At 53.3% G+C, this 22,167-nt stretch overlaps 1 protein-coding gene across 20 annotated transcripts in view; it reads left to right on the top strand.

Annotated features, from left to right (window-relative positions):
• Positions 1–21,801, top strand: part of ARHGEF10 (Rho guanine nucleotide exchange factor 10) — an 87,623-nt gene extending 65,822 nt beyond the window's left edge. For 16 of the 20 annotated variants that reach the window (XM_073798657.1, XM_019921580.3, XM_073798654.1 and 13 more), the window contains 6 exons: positions 108–313; positions 909–1,066; positions 3,191–3,333; positions 10,572–10,746; positions 17,265–17,387; positions 20,060–21,801. In XM_073798657.1, the coding sequence (XP_073654758.1) occupies positions 108–313; positions 909–1,066; positions 3,191–3,333; positions 10,572–10,746; positions 17,265–17,387; positions 20,060–20,571 (1,317 nt within the window). In that variant the 3' untranslated portion in view covers positions 20,572–21,801. Of the gene's footprint in view, positions 1–107; positions 314–908; positions 1,067–3,190; positions 3,334–6,560; positions 7,359–10,571; positions 10,747–14,936; positions 16,625–17,264; positions 17,388–20,059 lie in introns of those variants that run through there. The other 4 variants (XR_012328990.1, XM_073798663.1, XM_073798664.1 and 1 more) reach the window with 4 other exon arrangements.
• The last annotated feature ends 366 nt before the right edge of the window (positions 21,802–22,167 follow it).

Here is a 22,167-nt window from a genome sequence, read left to right as displayed (position 1 = left end):
AGCTGGTTCCCACGTGGGAGCCGGGTCTTGCCGTGGCTGTGGGGTGTCAGCCGTGCACGTGCTGTGGAGCCCCTTGCAGCCCACTTCTTCCCTCCCGAACCCCCCAGATCGGAAGCTGCACCAGTCAGATGGGTCAGATAGCCATCGTCTCCTTTCAAAACTCCAGCCCCAAGGTCATCGAGTGCTTCAACGTGGAGTCCCGCGTCCTGTGCATGGTGTACGTGCCCGCAGAGGACAGGCCCCGGGAGCCCGAGAGCACGGGGGGCCGAGTGCTGGGCATCCCCACCGTCTGCCTGGGGACGGAGGAGGGGAGGTGAGCGTCGCACACGGGCCCCTCGGCTTTGCCAGCCGCGAGGCGGCGGAGTCCGCCGGCCCCTCCCTGACCCCCCTCTGTTGGGACGCGGGTGGAGACTGTTGGGTCCAGGACTTTGAAGGAGCCAGTGACTGAGGAAGTCACCCTAGGAAACCCAGGGGGGCAGCAGCTCCTTGCGGGGAAAGTTCTAGTTCTTCCTGCCCTTCGCCGTGGACACGCTTCATCCTTGTTCATGCTTTAAAGTGCACGTCACTCTTACGCTTTGCAACGAGACAGAGCCTTGTTCTGTGTTCTTCTCACACGGAACATGGTCAGAGTATAAAGGAGAGTTACGATGATTTTCCTGATGTGAAGTTCCTAGATCTACAGGAAGAACTAAGGTGTTTGTTTGTTTAATACCGCAGAACTTCTCTTTTAAAAGAAAAAAGAGGGAGATCAAAGTGGTAGCAGTCTTTACAACACGGCCAAGTGGGACGTTTCTGGAAGGAGTGGCAGGATGCGGGGGATGGACAGGAAGGTCGAACATGGTTCTGCTCGGCGGGCTTGCACTTCCCGTGAGCAAACGTACCCACGAGCTGCCCTTTCTCTTTTCCAGCATTTCCATTTATAAAAGCAGCCAAGGCTCCAAGAAGGTGCGGCTCCAGCACTTCTTCACCCCCGAGAAATCCACGGTCATGAGCTTGGCCTGCACGCCCCAGAGCCTGTACGCCGGCCTGGTCAACGGGGCCGTGGCCATCTATGCCAGGGCGGACGGTGAGCGGGACACAGACGCGTCTGCAGGGCGGCAGGGGCCACGGCCGTGCCTGGGGTGGGCCGAGGGAGTGTCACTCTGCACCGGGCCTCGCAGAATGCGAGGCTCATCGGCGTTTTTCACCCCTTGTCCTGAGGCACCTGTGACTCGCTCGGTCCTTAAAGGAGTGTGTGAGATAGACAGCCACCCGCCATCGTTGCACAGTCAGTCCTCCTGCTGGCTTCTCCGTGTTCCTCAAAGGGATGCGTTCAGTGCAGGCCTTTATCCTGCCCTTGCTCAAGGCCCTCGGGGCTTCTCGTTGGGGTGGAGTGAGGTGCATGCCCCTTCGGTGTGGTGTGGCTGTCACCAGGCTGGGGGCCCGGTGTCACCGTCACCACAGGGAGAATCTGATTGTCAGCCTGGTTCGGGAGACCCTGGGCTGATCCCCTGTGGCCACAGGTTCGAGCAGTCCTACTTCTCACACCCTGAGGGGTTGGACCATAAACAGACCATAAAACTAGGGCTTAGGCCAGCTTGGGGGGCGACTGGGGGGCTCAGGAGCCCTGGGAGGAGCGCCTGCAGGCATTGGGGTCCAGGCTCTTTGGAGGACGGCAGTCAGGCGAGCCCTGGAGGATGAGCGTCCATCCCAGGAGTCCTGAGGCTGGAGCCACTGCAGGTCCCTGGGACGCGAGGGGCTGGAAGGGCAGGAGCCGTTCCTTCTGAAGGCGGATTCCGGGGGTGGGGGTGGGTGTCAGGATCAGGGGCACCTCGGGGGGCATGATTACTCTGCGAGGACGCGTTGTTTCGCTCCTGCTGGATGGGATTTGTGTTTAAATACACGTTTATTTAGAACCATGTGAGTGTTTATCGTGGGATTCTCTGTTTCTCTTCTCTGCGACCTTTATCTGGCTTTGGTAGCACGGCTTTGCTCATTCAAGTTGTTTTTTCCACTGATCCGGTAGAGATTAAATTTCATGGGAATTATTAACAAGTTGAAATTTTGAAATTACTATAATATGTCTGGTCTAGCAGGCCTCCCAACTTGATTTGGAGTGTCTGTGTCCATTTCTTCCAGTGTTATGAATTTATTTAGGCTTTATTTTGATTTATTTAATTGGGGAGGGGGGTATTTGAACCTTTTTTCCCAGCTTTATTGAGCTGTAACTGACATATAACATTGTGTAGGTTTAAGGTGTACAGTGTCTTGATTTGAGGCATATCGCAAAATGATCACCGCCGTCTGCCAGCTCACACCTCCATCACGTCACATACTTACCGTTGCTTTTTTGTGGTGAGAACATTTAAGATCTAGTCTCTTAACAACTTTTAAGTGTACCATACAGTGTTGTTAACTGTAATCGTAATGCTGTGCACTAGATCCTCAGAGCTTATTCATCTTATGACTGAAGTTTGAACCCTTTGCCAACATCTCCCATTTTCCCACCCACAGCCCCTGTCAACCACCCTTCTACTCTCTGTTTCTATGAGTTTGGCTTTCTTAGATCCCACATAAAAGTGAGATCATACGGTATTTGTCTTTCTCTGTCTGACTCATTTCAGTTAGCATAATGCCCTCGAGTTCCATCGTGTTGTCACGAATGGCAAGATTTCATTCTTTTTTATGGCTGAGTAATATTCCATCGTATGTAGGTACCACATCTTCTTTATCCGTTCATCTGTTAATAGACACTTAGGTTGCTTCCAGGTCTTGGCTGCTGTAAATAGTACTGCATTGAACATTGGGGTGCAAGTGTCATTTCAAATTAGTGTTTTCATTTTGTTCGGTTATATACCAAGGACTAGAATTGCTGGATCATACGGCAGTTCTATTTTTAGTTTTTTGAGGAACCTCTGTACTATTTTCCACAGCGGCTGCACCAATTTATTACATTCCCACCGAGAGTGCACAAGGGTTGTCACTTCCTCACATCCTCACCAATACTTGTATTTTTTTGTGTTTTTGATGATGGCCGTTCTGACAGGTGCGAGGTGACATCTCATGGTGGTTTTGATTTGCATTTCCCTGATGATGAGTGATGTTGAGCACCTTTTCATGTACCTGTTGCCCATCTGTATTTCTTCTTTGGAGAAATGTCTGTTTGAGAAACTGAATTTGAATGGAATTGAAAGAAATATCTTCTTTTAAGATGGATCCTGGAATTCCGAACCTCAAACAGTGATAAAATTAGGCGTCCTCCCAGTTCGAAGTCTGCTAATGATGGAAGACACACTGTGGGCGGCGTCTGGAGGTCAAGTGTCTGTAATCAGTGTGGAGACTCACGCCGTGGAGGTAAGTCATTTTAAGTGGCTACACAGTGCGGGAAGACGCACTTCAGAGCCAGTGCGACTAACTTCCCAGGCTGATGTCGAGGATCGCCTCTCGCGGGTAGAGAGGTCAGGCAGTGTCCTGCCTGCGGCTCTGTGCGGAAAGAAAATCCCTCCTGGTGTGGCTTAGAAGGAAGGATTAACTCAGAAGTCCCAGAGCCCTTGTCTAGCCACATCCATGGACTGATTGTCTGTTATTTACCTTTAATACAGACGTTACTTTAAAAGGTGTATTCAGTATGAACATACTAGTAAGTGTTCAAGGACATGTGGAAAATTAGTGTTTGATTGAAGAGGCGTTTCAAGTCAGTGTGATAAATGGATTATTCAGTAGAGATCATAGTCATTGGGAGAAACCAGACTGCGTCTCAGGCCCCAGCTCTCCACCGTTGGCGGCATTCTGGAGCGAGGGATGTTAGAATTACAAACAAAGCCACAGACTGACAAGGTACAAACAGTAGGATGGTTCCGTGACTTTGCAGTGGGGGGATCTTTCCAGATACGTCGTATACCTAGAAGTTGCCACGGTAAAGAATATGATAAATTTGGTGAAGTTTTAGAACTTTTTTTTTTTTTAACATCTACTGTGTGTTGTTTGTATCAAAACTCTCGTAAATGAAAACTGATAAAATATTTGCTGCACCTGCCACCAAGTGTTAGTGTTCTTATAGAAAGAGGATTCTTGCTAAGTTAAAGAGAAGAAACCAAGATAATAGAAAACGTTCAAAGGACATGAACAGGCAGCTCACAGAAGAAATACAAGTAGGCGACGTACTCACAATACACACACACAGGTAGTGTACTCACACGTGGGTGTACGTAAACATGTAGCCATACACGCGTATGTGTGTGTGTACATATATACACATGGAGATGAATTTCACTTCTCATTGGACCTCTTGAATGTTTTAGCCACGTTACTAAAACATGCGATAACACGTGTAATGTGTTTAGCCATGTTACTCCTTTTATTGTTAAAGATGAGACAGACCTACTTATTTCCTCCCTGTTCATCACCGTCTGTCTGTTCGCTCAGCTCTGCCGTAAGGAAACTCCTATAACACGGGTGCTTTTGCAGCCAGTGAACTACCTCACAAGTGAAAATCTCACAGCCCTCACAAGGAAGGTAGTGGGAAGGGAAGTGTGTTCAGGTGAGGGTTGCGGGGGGTGGGCCCACCTCTCTGTGGATCCGGGGCCTCTTCAGATGCTGCCCCGAATCCCTGTGGGTGGCTTGGGGAGCAGGTCCACGCCCAGGAGCCGAGGTGCTGCGGCCAGGAGCTCGGTCCTGCATGGACTCTAGGCTGGCACTCTTGCTGTTAGACCGCAAACCGTTCTTCCACCTGTGTTGTTTCCGATGTGAGCTCCCCAGGGGCCCGCAGGACGGAGCCTCCTCAAGTGACGGGGTCAGCCGGTCAGCCGGCCGGCCATAGAGGAGATGGGGCTGATGTCCAGAATAGGAGGCAGGAGACAAACCTGTGAAATTGCTTTTGCTCGTTTTTTTGTTTTTTTTTTTCCCCCACTGCACCGCGTGGCTTCTGGGATCTTAGTTCCCTGACCAGGGATTGAACCCAGGGCCTTGGCAGTGAGAGTGCAGTCCTAACCACTGGACCGCCAGGGAAGTCTCTGCCCAGTATTTTTATGGTAACTTTTGTTTCTACTTCTCTCCACCTGCTCCTTTTTACTTCGCATGCCTCAGAGTAATAAGAAGCCCTCAGTGGGGTGTGGAGAGGTCATTAACCACGGCCCCTGTGCAGGGCACTTTATAGACGCTGTAACCACTGCTGGGCTGTATTCCACTGCCTTGTACACCATCAGTGTCGCACCTTATCGGTGACGTAGTGAGGGTCAGAGTCCAGATCCTAACTCAACCGTGCACTGCACGGTGGTCGCAGGTGAGCCGCTTACCTGGGCCTCAGGCTCTGATCCACAAGCTGGCGATCAACCAACTTCCTCATCAAAATGAGAGGTAATATTGCCAGCAAAGAGCACCCCAGTAGTGGTTGCTGTTTATTACTAGAATAAATTATTATTAGAGTAAATATACAAGAGCCAGAAATAGCATTCTGTTAGCTGTATTTCAGTTTCTTTTCACAGAGAAGGAATAATAACGTAACAATCTTTCTTTAGAACATCTCTCCAAAACCAATACGTTAATTTTGCCATAAATTCGTACCGAAAGCCGGAATGATGGTTTCTATAGCTGCCGCCAAGGCGATTCCAGACTAACATAAGGTTATGACCTTATTATCATTAAAGGGTTATTTCCACATGCTCCAAAGGATGTGTATGCTGTAAATCTTGAAGGCTCAGAAGTAACATATTTGGATTTAAATAAAAGCCTCCTTTCTGTGCATTTTTAGTACCAAAATGAGTAAATGTGTTTATAGAGAGAGAAGCAAAATCTACTCTGTTATTAAAAAGACGTAATTTATCCAGTAGTTCCGCCGGGCAGGGAAACCACAGTTGGGGTACCGGTGCAGCTCTGCAGGCTTGAAACCGCAATGCGTCTGCAGCCTCTTTGGTTGGGATGAGGGCAGCTGCTACAGGGAAGCTCCCTGAATGTGCCCTGTCTGTAGGGCCAGCGACATGGGGCCACGAGGCTGCACTCGCTCTGCGGTGGGCTGAGCAGGGTGTGAGTTCTGATGTCCAGGGGCATGAACGTTCTCGCGGTGGCCTCTGCACGGCAGTGGCTGGCACAGTTGCAGCGGGGACAGCGGGGCTGCAGTGCCAGCTCGGCGTTCTGATGGGGCAGCGCCGAGCACCTCACCCAGAGGTGCCGAGCCAGGCGGGCTGTGCGCGCCCAGCGCGGCAGCAATAAAACTCCCCGCCTTCCCGCCAGGTCAGGGGAAGCAGACGGGGAAGCATAAGCGTTAAATGCACGTAATGAAGCTGCAGTCATTGCACCTGGATCTGGGGTGGGGGGGCGCCTTCTTTCTTCCTTCCCAGCTACGTAGGGCCTTCTTCACGGGGTTTACTTCATGCCCTTTAAGAAAACGTTGAGCTTTAGGAACACGGACACAGCTCTGAAAGCAACCTGACGTTGAAGAGCGGGAGGTTTGTTGATACGGCGGGTGCTGACCTCACAGCTTTGTTTCTCGGAGCCCCGATTTCACAGGTAGTTTCGGTTTAATTACTGGAGCTGTTTAAAGTAAGACCTGTCCTTCCTTACTTTCGATTTTCTGCAATGTGCAGTGTTCCTGACTCAGGACAGACAGACAGAAGGACAGGAGAAGAAGAAAAAGCTTTCCTTCCAACCCTACCCCCGACGTTGAAGACAAAAATAGAATGAAAGAATGAAATGGATACGATACTAAAGGTGACCTAGTAGCAGAGCGTTTTCTGAGTTGATGCGTTTTTTTCCTGATGAGATAAATTCCCGTCATCGTATAGAAAGACACAAATGCAGGGCACAGAGGCGACAGACCCAAGCTGGTAGGCAGACCGGTTCTTGAACACCTACTGCCGGTCCCGGCCCTGCTACCCTACCCTGCAGAGACCTTCAGATCCGCATGATTTCAAGGTGGCAGGAGACTCCGACACCCTGTTGCCCAAAGTTCCTGTTTTCACACAGAAGACCAAGCCTCTGAGAAGGTGGGAGACAATGGCCAGCATCCCAGAGATAAATTATTGTTCACATCACCCATCATCCAGCACAAATGTGTCACGCATTTAAGAAGTACAGTGCTGTACCAAAGCCCAGGAAGAACTCACAGGCCAGGTGCCGTGCCAGAACAGATGAGGGCAACACCAGCTACCTGGCCCCTGGGGGCAGGTCTGGGGTCAGGACTGGCTACGGCACCTGCAGGGCCCCACGTCCAACGTCAGTTAGCCCGGACTCCGAGATGCCAGCAGCCCGAGCATCACGCCAGGTGCGGAGCCCTCTGAGCCTGAGACCCCGCGAGGGTCACAGGCCCGTAAAGCCGCCCTGTCCGGGGAGAGGAGGACTTCAGCGGGCGGCAAAAACGCGCGACATCTCAGAGGAGGAGTGCTGTGTGTCAGGACACGAGAAGGCAGTTCCTGGAGGACCTTTGCCCAGAAACAGGGTGAGTCCGAGCGTGGGGACGTGGGGTTGGCGCAGGTGTGGTCAGAGGGCACCTGGTCCCTCGCACGCAGGAGCATGCGGTCCCCGCCTCAGTTCCCGGGGTTTCAGCCTCTGTTGCCGTGAGCGCCCACGGGGCCTGTCTGGGCAGCTCTGGTGAGGCCGAGGCCGTGACCGTGAGGGCAGCCGCTCTTGGCTTGGTTCCCGGGGCAGATCGACGCGTGACGTCCTGAGCCCCGCCACGCTGTGCGCGACGGGGGCCGTGTGGGGATTTAACCAAGGGACAGACGCCAGGAAATCTGTCTTCTCCGAGGACTTTTTTTTGCAAGGAGTTGAAAGGGGGGTGAGATTGGGGACTGAAGACTCACTGAGAAGGTTGCTCCAGAGCTCTGTCGGGAGAATTCCACTCCCCGTGGGTGGAGGACAGAGAGGGAGAATCTGAGGTAGGTTTTGCAGAACGAGGCACTTCTGTAAAGAAAAACAGCCAGTTGTGAGACGCCGAAGACCTGTGAGCAGACAGTGGTGGACCCGGGCAGCCGCTGCAGCGGTGGAGGTGGCCACAGGGCGGCCGGGAAGCAGCGTGCAGGACGCGTGGGACAAGATGGCCCGCAAGACAGAGGATGGGAGTGGGGCGGCCAAGGCAGTAACCGAACGGAGCCGCCGGACGGCAGGGACGGGGTGGGCCCCGACCAGCAGCGGCTCTGGGCTGCCTCCTCCCCGGGCTTGCTGAGTTCTTAGAAAGAAACGGGGGTTGAGGACCAGCAGACCGCGACTTTCTCTCTTCTTCCACGAGAAGTTTCAACAGTAACTGTGAAAGAGCCAGCAGCCGGGAGAGCGAGTACCTGAGCTCCTTTACGCTCAGGTAGCACAAGGACTTCTCAGCATCACGTGACGTTTTTCTTCCCTTTTTAACCTCTCTTTGGAAGCCGCCTTGCTCTGCCAGAGATGGCCTTCCGGGAGCAGTGAGTGCTTTGTCCTGAGCTGACCTGAAGGACCAGCTGGGCTTCTCCTCTTCAGAGACGCAGAGCTGTGAGGCCGAGACTCAGCGCATGTGGGGGGGAGGTGGGCTGCTTGCCCCGTTCCTCCCCGTCAGCCCCGCTCTGCTGCTGAAACCTTACTGCTCGGTGATACACACACAGGGCAGTGGGACGCGAAACAGTGCTACCGCTTCCTGCAGCCCTGGTCTCGGCAGTGGGCCTCCTCCGAGGGGATCTGTGCCGGTTCACAAAACAGCATGGAAGCTATCCCCTTGAAGCCTGCCGGAGAGGAAAGCCAGGTCTGTTTCTGTGGTACAGGGCAGCCCAAGCCACCTCCACGGGCTGTCCGCAAAGTGAAAAGACGACCCACGGAACGGCAGAAAATACTTAAGAATCGTGTATCTTCCAAGAGTGCATAACAAACAGCTTATATAACTACAGCTCAACGATCAAAAGAAAAATAGTCCAGTTCAGACACGGACCAAGGATCCGAACGGACATTTCTACAAAGAAGATACACAGTCGGCCACACAGGGAAGGGTGTGCACCATCCTTAGTCCTCAGGGAAATGCAAACCAAAGCCACCATGAGACATCACGTCACGCCCACGAGGATGACAGCAATAGAAAAGGGACGTTAACAAGTGCCGAGAGGACGCGGAGAAGCCGAGAGCTGCACGCATCGCCGATGGGGACGTGACATGGGGCAGCTGTTGGAAAACAGTCTGTCCTTCCTCTAAAAGTGAAACGTGGAGTTGCCGTGTGGCCCAGCGTTTCCAGTCATACGTGTTTACTCAGGAGGACTCACTCTGTAAGAACTCGGGGGTCCTTCCTAACCGCCGGCACCGGCTCGTCCCCACTGACGCGTGTTTAAATTAGACCTGTGAGGATCGGGGTCGCTTTGTGGGAGGGTGCACACGTGCGCGGAGGGAGGTGTCTGTGGAGGTGAGCATAGCATGGGCGTCTCGGAGGAAACGGCGGCCCCCCGGCTTTGGCTGCAGGAGGGGCCGAGGGCCCGAGCCAGTTGTCCGCCCCGAGAGCAGGGTCCTCGTCTTCCCTCCCGGGAGGTGCACAGGTACTCCGGAGGGAATGCGCGGCCCCGGGCAGGTGGTGATGGCAGGACTGGGCGCTCAGGCCGTCGGGGGCGTCTGCGAACTCCAGAATCACTGTCACGCCTGAGTCCCGGCTTCAGACGACCCCCAGGCCGCTCTTCAGCCCTGCCTGTCCAGCTGCAGTCTTCACTTAAAACAAGGTGTGGTGCCCTTGGATGGGCAGCCTCCCTTCCGACAAAATCAGAGACTCACGTGTCCCCCTCGGTCCAGCTCGGGAGTGCCGCGCAGCGTGGGTGCAGCGTGAGGGGCTAACCGGCGAGCCCTTTCCACGCGGGTAGGCGTGCGAGGATGGCGCCTTTGGCCTCCTCGGCCCATAGTGGGTTGTAAAGAGCATCCCGCACTGTTCTCAGTCCTTGAGGAAGGGGACAGAGGCATAAGCCTGTTTTTTTCCTAGGGGGTTTTAAGTTACCTCTTTTCAGGCTAGAGAGCTGTGCAGGATTGTGACCTGCTGTGGACTAAGAGAACTTCTTTGAGGGTAGTGTTTCTTCTCACTGTGTCTCCAAGCTTCACCCCACCTGCCCCCCGCCAATCCCTGGTAGGCAGTGACCACAGCTGCCCAGCACCAGCCCGTCCACCATGGGGACAAGTTCCAAAAGTTCCCTCTCGGGGGCCCTGTGGGCAGGGTTGTCGGGATGGAGACCTGGGGCAGAGCACAGCCCGGAGGCTTGGGAAGGGCCTGGTCAAACGGAGAAGCAGCAGGTGGCCACCCGGGGACCGGACGGGGCTGGACACCGAGGGGACGCTGTGAGCTCGGCAGGGGCTTAGCCGCCCGTACAGGCCTCCTCGCAGGCAGACGTGGCCCTCGTTCCCGCTCAGGTTTGGGGGTGCTGATGGTCCACAGGCGTCCAGGGCGCTGCTCAGCACCTGCGGATCTGGGGTGACGGTGCCCTTGCTGTAGGTGGTTGAGGGCAGGTGAGATCCGGGGCGCCAGCTGGACACGCTGGCATGGTGGGGACGACAGTACCACCCGAGGCTTCACGCGCAGCCCAGAGGGCGGGTCCGTGACGGCGACGTGGGGTGCAGCTCCGTGCTGTACCCCCGACACCCCGCCATCGCCTTCTCCTTGGTCTCCGCAGAGCCAGCTGGAGGCCCACCAGGAGGAGGGCATGGTGGTCTCACACATGGCCATTGCCGGCGTGGGCATCTGGCTCGCCTTCACCTCGGGGTCCACGCTCCGCCTCTTCCACACAGAGACGCTCAAACATCTCCAGGACGTCAACGTCGCCACCCCGGTCCACCACATGCTGCCAGGTGGGCCCTGGGGCGCTGGTGGGCGGTGCCACATCCCCCGGGGCCGGGGCTCGGGGCTGTCAGGTGACCCGAACTAAAGCGCCCTTCTTAGAGGTCAGAGCCGCCCATCGCAGACAGTTTAGTGCTGTTAGTAAAGCACTGGGGCGGGGGGCGGGGGCAAGGATCTGAGGTTGAAGGGCAGAGAAAAGGAGACTCTCTGGTGGGGGGGCTCCACGGGGCTCCGCCAGCCCCACGCGGGCAGGGTGTTCCTGGCAGTGGGAGTCAAACCAGCCAAGGTGCAGGAGTGGGGTGTGGGGGCTGCATGTGGCTGGCGTGTGGCTAGTATGCACACACGTGAGCTTGTTATGTACGGGCGTGTGGCTAGTATGTACACGGCTTGCTATGTACTGGCATGTGGCTAGTGTGTACACCTGGGCCTGTTATGTACGGGTGTGTGGCTAGTATGTACACACGTGAGCTTGTTAGGTACGGGCGTGTGGCTAGTATGTACACGTGTGGGCTTGTTATGCAGGGCATGTTGCAAATGTGTGTATGTATGTATATAACTCGTGTGTATATGCGTTGCTTGCTGTGTACAGGTGTGTGTGCCTGGTGTGTATTGGCCCACGTCTCCACGGGGCTTTTAAGGACCAGGCTCACGCCGCACGGCATTCCCCTCCTTTCCCACGTTGGCTGCGTCTCCTGGCTCCCGGTTGGAGAAGAGAAAGATCTCGTGATCTTTCTCCGCGTGAACAGACCTGTGCAGGAAGCCCTCCCAGGGTGCTCGAATCCCCTGTTGTACCAAAGCCCAGCGGTCACGTACCCGTGGCCACATAACCTGTTTGCACCTGGGCCACCGGCTGTACTTCATCGTGTTTTCTTTCCTTCTTTCCATCCCCCAGTTAACGACTCCCTTGTTTCTTATCCACCTGCGTGGCTTTCACTGTTCAGGTCAGGATCCGCCTGGGTTCCTGTGGAGCCAGGAGACCGTGTGGTCAGGTGGGGACACCTGGCGGCCCCACGTCCCCGGGCCCCTTGGCAGGTGTGCCCCTGCCTGCTGTCACCATCACCACACACAGTCCCTGCCCCCCCCTCGGGGCCCCCGCCGCCCTGGGCCTCCTATCCCTGTGCCAGGACTTAAGGCTCTTTCTCCCAAGCCCGAGCCCCACGCAGAAGGAGCCTTTGGGTGGCGTGTTCTCCCGCATCTGCCTGCTGTGCGCGAAATACCTCCAGGGTCACCAGTATCCGGGGATTCTGTCCTTTCTCTGCATCTCATGTTTTACTCCCAGGTTTGTAGCTGCTAGACCTGGCGGACGTGAGGAAGGTGGACAGTTAGAGCAGAAATCAGGGGCACTTAGAATGAGAGTCCTCTTGCCACACCTGGGCAGTGGTTCTTGAATGTGGTCCTCAGAAAGGCGTCTGACGTTGGTCTGATTTTCTTGCATTTTTGGGAACAGGGAGGCCAGACACCCATGTCTTGTCTGTCCTTCTTTGAATCGCCTTACCCTTGGGCCAGTGTTTCGCGGTGAGAAGTGTTTCATTGTGTCCTCTCTGACACTTCAATACTTGTGTCAGTGCGTGTTTGCACCCTATGTGAGCCTGTGGAACGGCAGGTCCTTGGACCACCGTCATCCTGGACACGTGTGTAAACCTCATTCTAGAGTTGTGTTCGTGATGTTGCCCAAATGGGTTTTTTATGTATATATGGCAATAACGTGTAAACTGTCCTTTCGTGCTCTCACTGGAATATAAAATTCCAGTAGGTTCTAGAGATGAAGCCTTCCCAGGCCAAAAAGAACACAATTGGAAAAAAAAAATTACTGTACTATACTGTAACTCGTGACTTTTTGTAGCAGAACTGAGAACCTATTTAGTTCCCTCGAGGTCTCAGCGTGCTTTCCCCTGTGGACTGGGACTCGTGTGCTGAGCTGCATCTTTCTGTCCGGTTTGGAGCTCTGTTCTGAGCACCATTAGTTCGAGCGCTTTGCCGTAAACCACATGATACTTGGCAGACACAGTGGATGACGGCGCCTGGGGTCAGCACACACATTTCGAGGGGCCGTCGGTCAACCTTCCCGGCCCCCAAGGTGGTTACAGCCCATGGTTCAGAGGGCGGCATCTCCTCTGGGTCATGAGGCTGCGTGAGTCACGTCAGGATGCAGCTGTTTCCTCTTCGTCCAGAACAGTCAGGGGAGGGTATTTGGATGAAAAAGTGCTGAGACCCCCGCCCCCTGTCAGATTAGCCTTCCCAGGTCCCCACTGAGTGAGCACGTTGCTTTCCAGGGGTGACGTAACCAAATGAAGTGGCACGATTTTCTATGTAATACAAAAGTCAGTGTAACTCTTCTAAGTACCATCAACCACATTATAAGGGAATTCAGCAACTTAAACTAGACTCAAGGTTATTTATGAGTTAGGGAACAGACCGAGGAGTGGATTTCATGTCCCCTGGGCTCTGGTGCCATCCTGTGCTAACCAGCAGCTGCTCAACCAGCAGTTGGTCCTGAGCTAACCAGCAGCTTCCTTAACCAGCAGTTGATCCCGCGCTAACCAGCGGCTCCTTAAGCAGCAGTTGATCCCGCGCTAACCAGTGGCTCCTTAAGCAGCAGTTGATTCCGTGCTAACCAGCGGCTCCTTAACCAGCAGTTGATCCCACGCTAACCAGCAGTTCCTTAAGCAGCAATTGATCCCGCGCTAACCAGCGGCTCCTTAAGCAACAGTTGATCCCGCGCTAACCAGCAGCTGCTCAATCAGCAGTTGGTCCTGAGCTAACTAGCAGCTTCTTTAACCAGCAGTTGATCCCGCGCTAACCAGCAGCTCCTGTACCAGCAGATGATCCTGAGCTAACTAGCAGCTTCCTTAACCAGCAGTTGATCCTGCGCTAACCAGCAGCTCTTTAACCAGCAGTTAATCCGGCGCTAACCTGCCCGCCTCCCTGGTCTCTGTCCCGGGTGGGAGCCAGGAGTGGGTTCCAATCATAGCCTTTCCAAGCACACTTGGAAGGCTGGCTGCTTCTCCTATTCTCTCCCCTGTTTGTGTGTTTCTCGCGAGCATTTGAATAAACCTGGCGGCCTCTCCTGTGCTCCTGTGTCCCCGTGTGAGAGGACAGCAGGGTTTCCGGAGAGCGTGCATCACACAGCGGCCAGCTCCCCTGCCCCTTCGTGTTGATAACTCACTTCCGGCCCATGCCAACTGCAGCCTTTGTCGGCATCTCTGCCCCGCCCCTCCCGCCTCGCCTCCCCCTTAGATGCTGAGTGGGTGGCCCCTCTGCCTGCAGCTTGGCCAGCTCAGAAGGCCACAGCTGGTGCTTCCACAAGGAGTAGCCTGGACACCTCTCAGCAGCTCTGTCTGCAGACCCTCCGGAATGGGAAAATCTCCACGTTCCCTAATTACCATTCAGTTAAACTTTCATATGTGAAATTAAAGATGAATCCTAGACTACTTTGAAAATGGAACAAACCATCATTCGCTGGAACTGACGGCTTTCAAACCAGTTAGAAAGAAAAACATCCCAGTTTTCCCTGCTTTCGCGTTTGTTATGATGAAGTGAAGGTCTGGGGGTGTCCTCCCAGGAGCACCTCCCAGAAGCCCCGGGGTTGTTTCCGTTGGTCTTTCCCACCGGCCATGTAGTTTTTCCCCTTCTCGTCATGTTTCGTAACCTTTCCCCACACGGTGACTTTTCCCCATCCCGACGCCACACAGGGCACCTTCTGTACCTTTAAATTGTTTTGTCCTTTCTCTTTAGAGAGATCCACTTCTGGAGAGAGTTTCTTTACAGAGACTAGAGAGTTTCCCAGATTTTCACTGCATATAACGTAACACAGATGTAAAAGCTGGAGACAGGATGAAAAGTCAGATGTTCCTAATATGCTATTTACAGGCAAAGAGGCGGGAAAATTCCTAAGGGGGATAGAAGGTCACTTTCAAAATGCATTTATGAATGAAAATAAGTAGTAAACTTTTATCCTTTGTAATTTGCAAGTAAGATCTTCTTAATGTTTTTATTAGTGGTTGGAAATATTTCACATCATATTTTACAAGGATCTGTTAATTCTCACTGTGGAGGTGGGCTGTTTGAAATTCCCTTTTCCTCATTAGTTTTCTTTAAAGCCAAGTGGTAGATTAAAAGTATTTCAGATGCTTCTTTAATAGTCCTAGGCCGATATTTTATTTTATTTTATTTATTTTATTTTATTTTTTATTTTTTGCAGTACACGGGCCTCTCACTGTCGCGGCCTCTCCCGTTGCGGAGCACAGGCTCCGGACGTGCAGGCCCAGCGGCCATGGCTCACGGGCCCAGCCGCTCCGCGGCATGCGGGATCCTCCCAGACCAGGGCACGAACCCGTGTCCCCTGCATCGGCAGGCGGACTCCCAACCACTGCGCCACCAGGGAAGCCCGGCCGATATTTTAAAAATGATATATTCTCTGTGAAAGAAAATTTAACTCACAAATTCCTTTTTTGGAGAAGAATTAAAGGAAACTCAGTTTCCCAGACCAAAATATTTCAGGACGATCAAATAAATCACAAAACAGTTTATTCATACAAACAGTTTTTGCTTATATGCAGGACTTGGCTACCAAAATGAGGGTGTGGGTGGACTTAAATGATATAAAAACCCACAGCCAACCTCGGAACCGAGCCCTGAGACCACGTCATGAGAGTCTGCTTGTTTTTATTGTTGCCAGTACTTTCGTGTGTTAAAAAGGAAATTTATTCACATCTAGGACCACAGGACTATACCACTGCCCCAGTTTCTGTATTCCTTCCAGGAGGGTGGCTTCAGAAAGCGGCTGCAAAAAGGAAATAATAGCTCTGTCCCCTGTCCATCCCGTTGTCATGACATTCTCCACGTTGGTGTTGAGAAGTAAGATATCCAGATGGAATGTAACCTGCCGCCCCTGTGCACCAGGGTAGTGGCGGAGGCCGTACGTCACTGGAACAAAACAAAACACAGAGCAGTGAGCCAGTTCCAAAAGTCGCCTCCACCAAAGGTTCCCAGAGGGTTGGAGAGGAGGGTCTCCGCTTTGCGGGTTTGCTTTCTGTCTCGAGCGTAGCTGTGGGGAATCTTTAGGTCACGTGGCTTCAAGTGAGGCTTCTGCTCTGGAAGGCACACCCGTGTGTCCTGGGATGTTCCCTGGTCCCTGGAGCTCCTCTCCGAAGGGCTGCCCCACGATGGGACCACCTGCCCCTGGATAGCAATCGTGAGCTGTGCCCAGAGCCGTGTTTCTAAACGGCTTCTGCAGTTCTCCCTGGCGTTTGGAAATGGCAGCTCCCGGCCCAGGTGTAGACAGACACGCAGGTCCCAGGCGTCTCTGAAGCCCCAGCTGCTTCCACGGGCACGCATTTGGATGAACTTAATACATTAGCTTTTCTTCAAAAAATATGCCTGTATTTAGAGGTAAACCAGATCTTTAGTTTTTGTAGCTGTTGTCTCGGTTTGGCTTCAGTGTTCCGTTGCCTAAATAATCATAAAATAACTTCAGTGGGCGTGGTGACCTGCCTTTGGCTTTGGTGTTGAGACCATTTGTTTTCATGCTTTTTATCTAAGATGAACTTAGGTCAAACACAGAGATACTGAAAATGACTCGTTTCCAGAGAGCAGAAGAACCCAGCTGTTTCGAAGCGCCCTCCATGCCTTCCTGGGAGCAGCCGCGTGACCCTTCTCTGCTCTCGAGCCTGAGCGCTGAGCAGAGACGCCAGGAGGGGCTTAAAGCCCCTGTCGAAGGTGGTGGTGCTGTGGGCAGGGTCAGGGCAGGGGTGCGGTGCTCGGGGCCCAGACTCAGTCCCTGAGACGAGTCACGGGGAGGCACGCACCTTTCCCTCCACTTCCTAACGTTGTCAGGCTGACCCACCTCTCTGGGCCTCAGAGCCTCGACTGCAGAACAAAACAAAACAAGGCGGAGCGGACAGCCAGAAGCTCCAAAGCCCTTGGACTCCAGCGTTGGGTGTCCGCGCCTCCCGGACTTTCCCACCGAGGCCGTGAGGGGTCTCCTTCCGACGGAGCCTTTGGGTGCTCGCTTGCGTCTCTCCCCTGTGATGCTGAGCGCGGGCTGCGCTGGGAGCCCGTCCTACCTGCGAGGTTCCCTCTTACCTGCCTAGGTGGGCGCTTGCGCACACGGGGCTGCCATCTGACGTGCGTGTGTGTGCGTGTGTGTGCGTGTGTGTACGTGTGTGTGTGCAGCTCTGCCTGGAAGTGGGTGATTTACATGGACGGTTCAGGGCGGGAGTGTGTGATCAGCTCTGGAAGGGCCGCGCTAGCAGTGCTGAGAGCACCGTGCACGTGTCCTGAGGCCGTGGCCATGCTCTGCCGGGGTGCAGCCAGGACGCCCCCCAGATCTCTCTCTTGCTCGTCCGGCTGAAGGAGCCGCGGTGTGTGGCTAGGGCTCCGGTGACACCCGCTGGCCGGGAGGGCTCGGGGCTGCCCGGGGAGCATTCTGGCGGGTCTGTAGGGTTTCTGGGCAGTGCCCGGGGCCCCTGCCCCAGCGTGTGGGCTGCAGAGGCCAGACTGCGGGGCACAAGTCTCTCCTGTCCCCCAGGACACCAGCGGCTGTCTGTGACCAGCCTGCTCGTCTGCCACGGCCTGCTGATGGTTGGCACCAGCCTGGGCGTCGTGGTGGCCCTGCCCGTCCCTCGTCTGCAGGGGATCCCCAAGGTGACCGGTGAGTGCACCCCCCGAGTGCCTGCGTCTCCCGGGCCTCTGTCCTGTACTGTACTCTCGTCAAGCCCATGGGTCTGTGGTCAGCTGTGTCTTTGCTTAAACAGTGTAAATTACTTAGGTGGCTTTCTCTCTCCCTTCGTCCCTTCCTTTTTCCTTCCTTTCTTTCCTACTATAAAGACTATGTCTATTAATTTGAATCATCAGGTCATACTTTTGTCTTCCTGTTTCTGATGTCAGTGGTCCAGGGAGACCCTTATCCCCAGGACGTGTTTTCACGTTACCTTTTTTGCCACCTGTTGGTTTTGATCATTCTGTACAGTTTTGCTCAGTGAAAATGGATGCTTTTTTATGTTTTGCAAAGAAAGAGGCCCAGCATCTGAGAAAGCTCAGTTGTGCTGTTTTGCAGTGTTGCGGGGAGCTCAAATGGGCACAGCCTTTTTGGAAAGCACTTTGGTGTTTAGGACTTGAAGATGCTTTTGTGTCAGGAGTCAGGGTTTCCAATTCAGGAAATTCTGTCTCGTGAAGCAGCCAACTCTACGAATAAACCATGATGCAGAAAGAACAGGAAACAGCCTAAACATCCAAAATTAGGAGTAGGGAGACGCCTAAGACAGTGGTCGCGTTGCCATTTTAGAACGTAACACAGCCAGTGCAAATGATGTTTGCAGAGAGCTTGGAATGATACAGAGAAATGTTAATTCTGTGAGTTAAGTAAAACCAAGATCTTAAAATTTTATGTCGATTATGTAATAACTCTCAGAGAAAAAGATTTGTAGGAAACTCATTGAAATGTTAATAAAGATCTCTGTCTATAGTTTCTTCCTACTGTCAGCGCTGGAATATTTCACTCTGACCGCAGGCAGCCCTTCCTTCCCTCAACAAGCTCTCACGGGTCTACTGCAAATAGGTCTGCGCTTTAGATAAATTCCTATTTTGTCAATGATCCACCTGTTAGGATCACGGAATTCCAACTTGGTTTATTCATTTCTTAACTGCTGTCTTCGTTATGACCTGCCTGTGATACATGCAGAAGCTACATGGTGACTACGGGCAGTTTGAGTGGTATAGGCTCAGGAGTGAGAAGCTCTTCCCGTCACAGCTGGGGACGCTTCTCCCCGACAACCAAACATAGCCGTTCTCCTGCTGGGTCTCACGTCACCGTTCCATTGGTTTTTCTCCATAGTTTTGCTAACTTGTACCTTTTTTAAAAAAGAAGTCTTTAATTGTGCCATTTTCACAGTTTCTATCATTGTCTCGTCGTGTATGTATTCCTCTCCGACTGCTTTCTTTCCACGTTATTTCTGAGGCGCATCCTTGTTGGTCACGTGACCGTAGCTCATGCGTGTCACTGCTCTGTAGCGTGGCTTTGTTCCCCATGTGACGTACAGTGGGTATTTAGTTGTTTCCTGTTCTGTGTGTTACGTGCTATGCCTCTGTGGGGGTTCCTCTGGCCACCCCTTCTCATAGGGACTCGGGTTCCTCTGGCTGTGTGTCCGGGAGGGGACCACAGGTGTGTAGGAAACACTCACATTCAGGTTCACCCGGTGATGCTGGGATGTTCCCCTGGGCTGTCGCGTCAGATCGCACCTCCATGCCCGGTGTCTGGGCGTCCCCATCCCTTCACCCTCCCCCAGTACCCGCTGTTGGAGGAGTTCTTGACTTGTCCTTCAGCTCATGGAGGAAGTCACCTCGCCCAGCTGAGGAATCCTGTAATGTCCTCTGCTTCGGCCAGAGTGGGAGGGAGGTGCTAGGGCCCTGTTTCAGCCTCAAAGCATTTGGTGAAAAGGGCATCTACCCCCATTTCTGTCACCTCACCTGCGAGGCGCTTAAAAATGGGCATCCGTTCCCGCCTGGCCCTTGGAGTCCCGCTGTTATGGGGGAGTCTGCATTTCGTAAAAAAGGCCTACAGGGAGCTTCTGGTGCTTCTTTTAAAATTGAACTCACATCACCCTTGAACTGAAGAGCCCCCATTCTAATCGATGCATTAGGACTAACTTATTCTAAACCACAGAATCTTTTTAAAGTGAAAAATGGCAGGAAACTACTTAGAGTTTAGGCATCTTATTCCTAGCATTGACATGTTTCAGGCATTTAAGGTTTTTTTTTTGTTTTTGTTTTTGTTTGTTTTTTTTTGTGGCGGTACGCGGGCCTCTCACTGCTGTGGCCTCTCCTGTTGCGGAGCACAGGCTCCGGACGCTCAGGCTCAGCGGCCATGGCTCACGGGCCCAGCCACTCCGCGGCATGTGGGATCTTCCCGGACCGGGGCACGAACCCGCGTCCCCTGCATCGGCAGGCGGACTCTCAACCACTGCGCCACCAGGGAAGCCCCAGGCATTTAAGTTTTTAAAACCAAGATTTAGGGAAACTTTTCCTAAATATATTATCTTAGAGCAGGCGAGAAGGCATTTATACAGAGAACAGGAAAATATCTACTTTATCCCTTTAAAAGTACCACGCAAGTACCAGAACTGAGATACCAATGACGAAAACCACGGTTGTATTTTAGACCATGGTTTTGAGAGCATTCTTGGACTTCACTAGAAATCCACGAGAACGTGGTCTGGAAGCTGTTTTCGCTCTGAGCTGTCGAGTACAGGGTTTTGCCGTGTGGACGGGGGGTGCCCGGGGCCCTGCCCGGCATGCGGAGCCCTGCTGAGTGCTGTGCCCTTTCAGGTCGAGGCCTGGTCTCCTACCATGCTCACAACGGGCCCGTCAAGTTCCTGGTCGTGGCCACAGCCGCCTCCAAGGCGGACAGAGACAAGCCCAGGGACAGCCCGCCCCCCGGTACCGACCCCCAGGATGAAGACCAGAGGGACACGCTCCCCGGTGAGGGGCCCGGGCCCTGCCCAAGCCGCAGCGGCCCCGACGCCGTCTGGCTGGGGGCTTCGCTGGGCTCCCTCGCCCAGGCCAGCGACGTCTCCTCCACGTCTGGGTCCCCGACGCCTTCCCAGGGCTCGGGTTCCCTGGGGCCCCGCTCAGAGGAGAGCTTCGTCCAGGACCCCCTGCGGCTCCCCTGCAGCTCCCCCGGCCGAGGGCGGCGGGCCAGGAAGGCCAAGGCCAGCTCCGTGCTGGTGGCCTGCGGGGGACAGGGCCACCGGCGGGTGAGCAGGAAGGCCAGGCAGCAGCGGCCGGAGGAGTTGGCCTCGTCCGTCATGGTCTGGCAGATCCCCCTGCTGAATGTGTGAGCCAGGGTCGAGATTCGGGGGTGGCCTTTCAGTCAAGTCACACACCCCGAGCGGTCCCGCCGCATCTGCGCTGGCTGGGCGTGAATCGCCAGCCGTCTCGGGGCCGAAAAGTGCAATATCGTCAAGGCGGCATCTCCGGCAGCCCCTCCCTCCACCCCAGGCAGGGGAGCCCCGTGTGAACGCGCATGAGGAAGGGGGGTGGACGCCGTGTTTGAGTGGGTGGGGGTCCCGGGAGGATGCTCCCCCTCTGACCCCCGTGGTCCTTAATAAACACGGGACGCTGCAGACCTGTTCTCATAGCCTGTCACCTAGAGAACTCGCAGACTCAGAACTCACGGGGAAATACAGCATGTTCACTGGTGGAGGGGTTTATTAACAATTCTTAAAGTAATTGTACTTGATTCAGATTCACTACTTTTATTTATATTGTATATCTTTTAACTCCAGAATAGAATTTGTAACAATGAAGAAAGCCACGTAACACATACCAGGCCGGGTGGTGTTATGTGCTTTCTGAGTTGAACTGAGTTTTCCAAAGTGGTATAATGCGTGTACTGTATATTTTTAACAAAGTAGTATTTTTATATCGCATTTTTCTATTAAAAAAATTAACAAAGTTTTAGGCACTATGTTATCTGTAACGTTTCACAAATAACGTTTGCTTTGAACCAAAATCCTCAATGCCTGTCAACATTTAGACTCAAGCGTCAATACCAAAATACCCACGTTGGAGATGCATGTGTTTTAGTGTCTCAGGAGACGTACAAGGTGTCTTGGCCCATCCTTTCCTGCTGTGTTTGCATCTGTCGACCAGGAGCGCTTCTAGCTTTGAATGCACGTCCCGAAGGATGCACGGTGCTGGTCAGGGTGGGCGCCGGTGCTGGCGGCGGACACAGGACACAGGAAAGGTGGCCCTTGGTCGGCAGACTGGCACTTAGGGCCCCTTCTGCGGGCGTCATGCCCGAGTGGTCCGTGAGTTCGCTGTGCTCCACGTGTAGTTATCTATCAATGTTCTACTTACTGGATGGTTAAGAAAAACAATGCAGGTCCACCCGAGATTAATGTCTCAGCACTTTACAGGTGACTAAAAATGCTAATTTTATGACTTTGCCAAATATTTTCCAAGGTGCATGTGTGCCCCCATGTGAAAGAAATATCTCCCCCAGCCTTCCTTAAACTATTAGCTGCTGTCTTATTTCATGAATAAAGTCTTTTTATTTAAAAATACAATATCGTGAGTTGCCTTTTTTCCTGTGAAACGCAAAGGGGCAGTTAGGTTCGAGGGACGGCCAGGTGATCCTTTCCAATGTGGCATCCCCACGTGCTGGTTTGGGAGTTTACGTGTGGATTCCAGAGACGGGCACAATGTACGTGTCAAAGAGCGCTTTGAATCCCATGTCGGTGCTGAGAAACTCTCTAGAGGCGCGTGTACTTGCCAGTTTTTATTTTGAGTGACGTCATGAGTTGAATTAGTTTAATATAAAATATGAAGAGGAGTGTCTAAAGTCAGCTCCATATCGTTCGCACTGATTAAAAATATACAGTTTCTCCGTGTTTTCAGTGTCCACATAAAACAGAAGTACTTGGATATGCCTT

Source organism: Tursiops truncatus, chromosome 21 (genome assembly GCF_011762595.2).
Source record: "Tursiops truncatus isolate mTurTru1 chromosome 21, mTurTru1.mat.Y, whole genome shotgun sequence".
Lineage (NCBI taxonomy): Eukaryota > Metazoa > Chordata > Mammalia > Artiodactyla > Delphinidae > Tursiops > Tursiops truncatus.
Note: the sequence above shows the minus strand (reverse complement) of the source record. Positions and strands in the feature narration are given on the sequence as shown.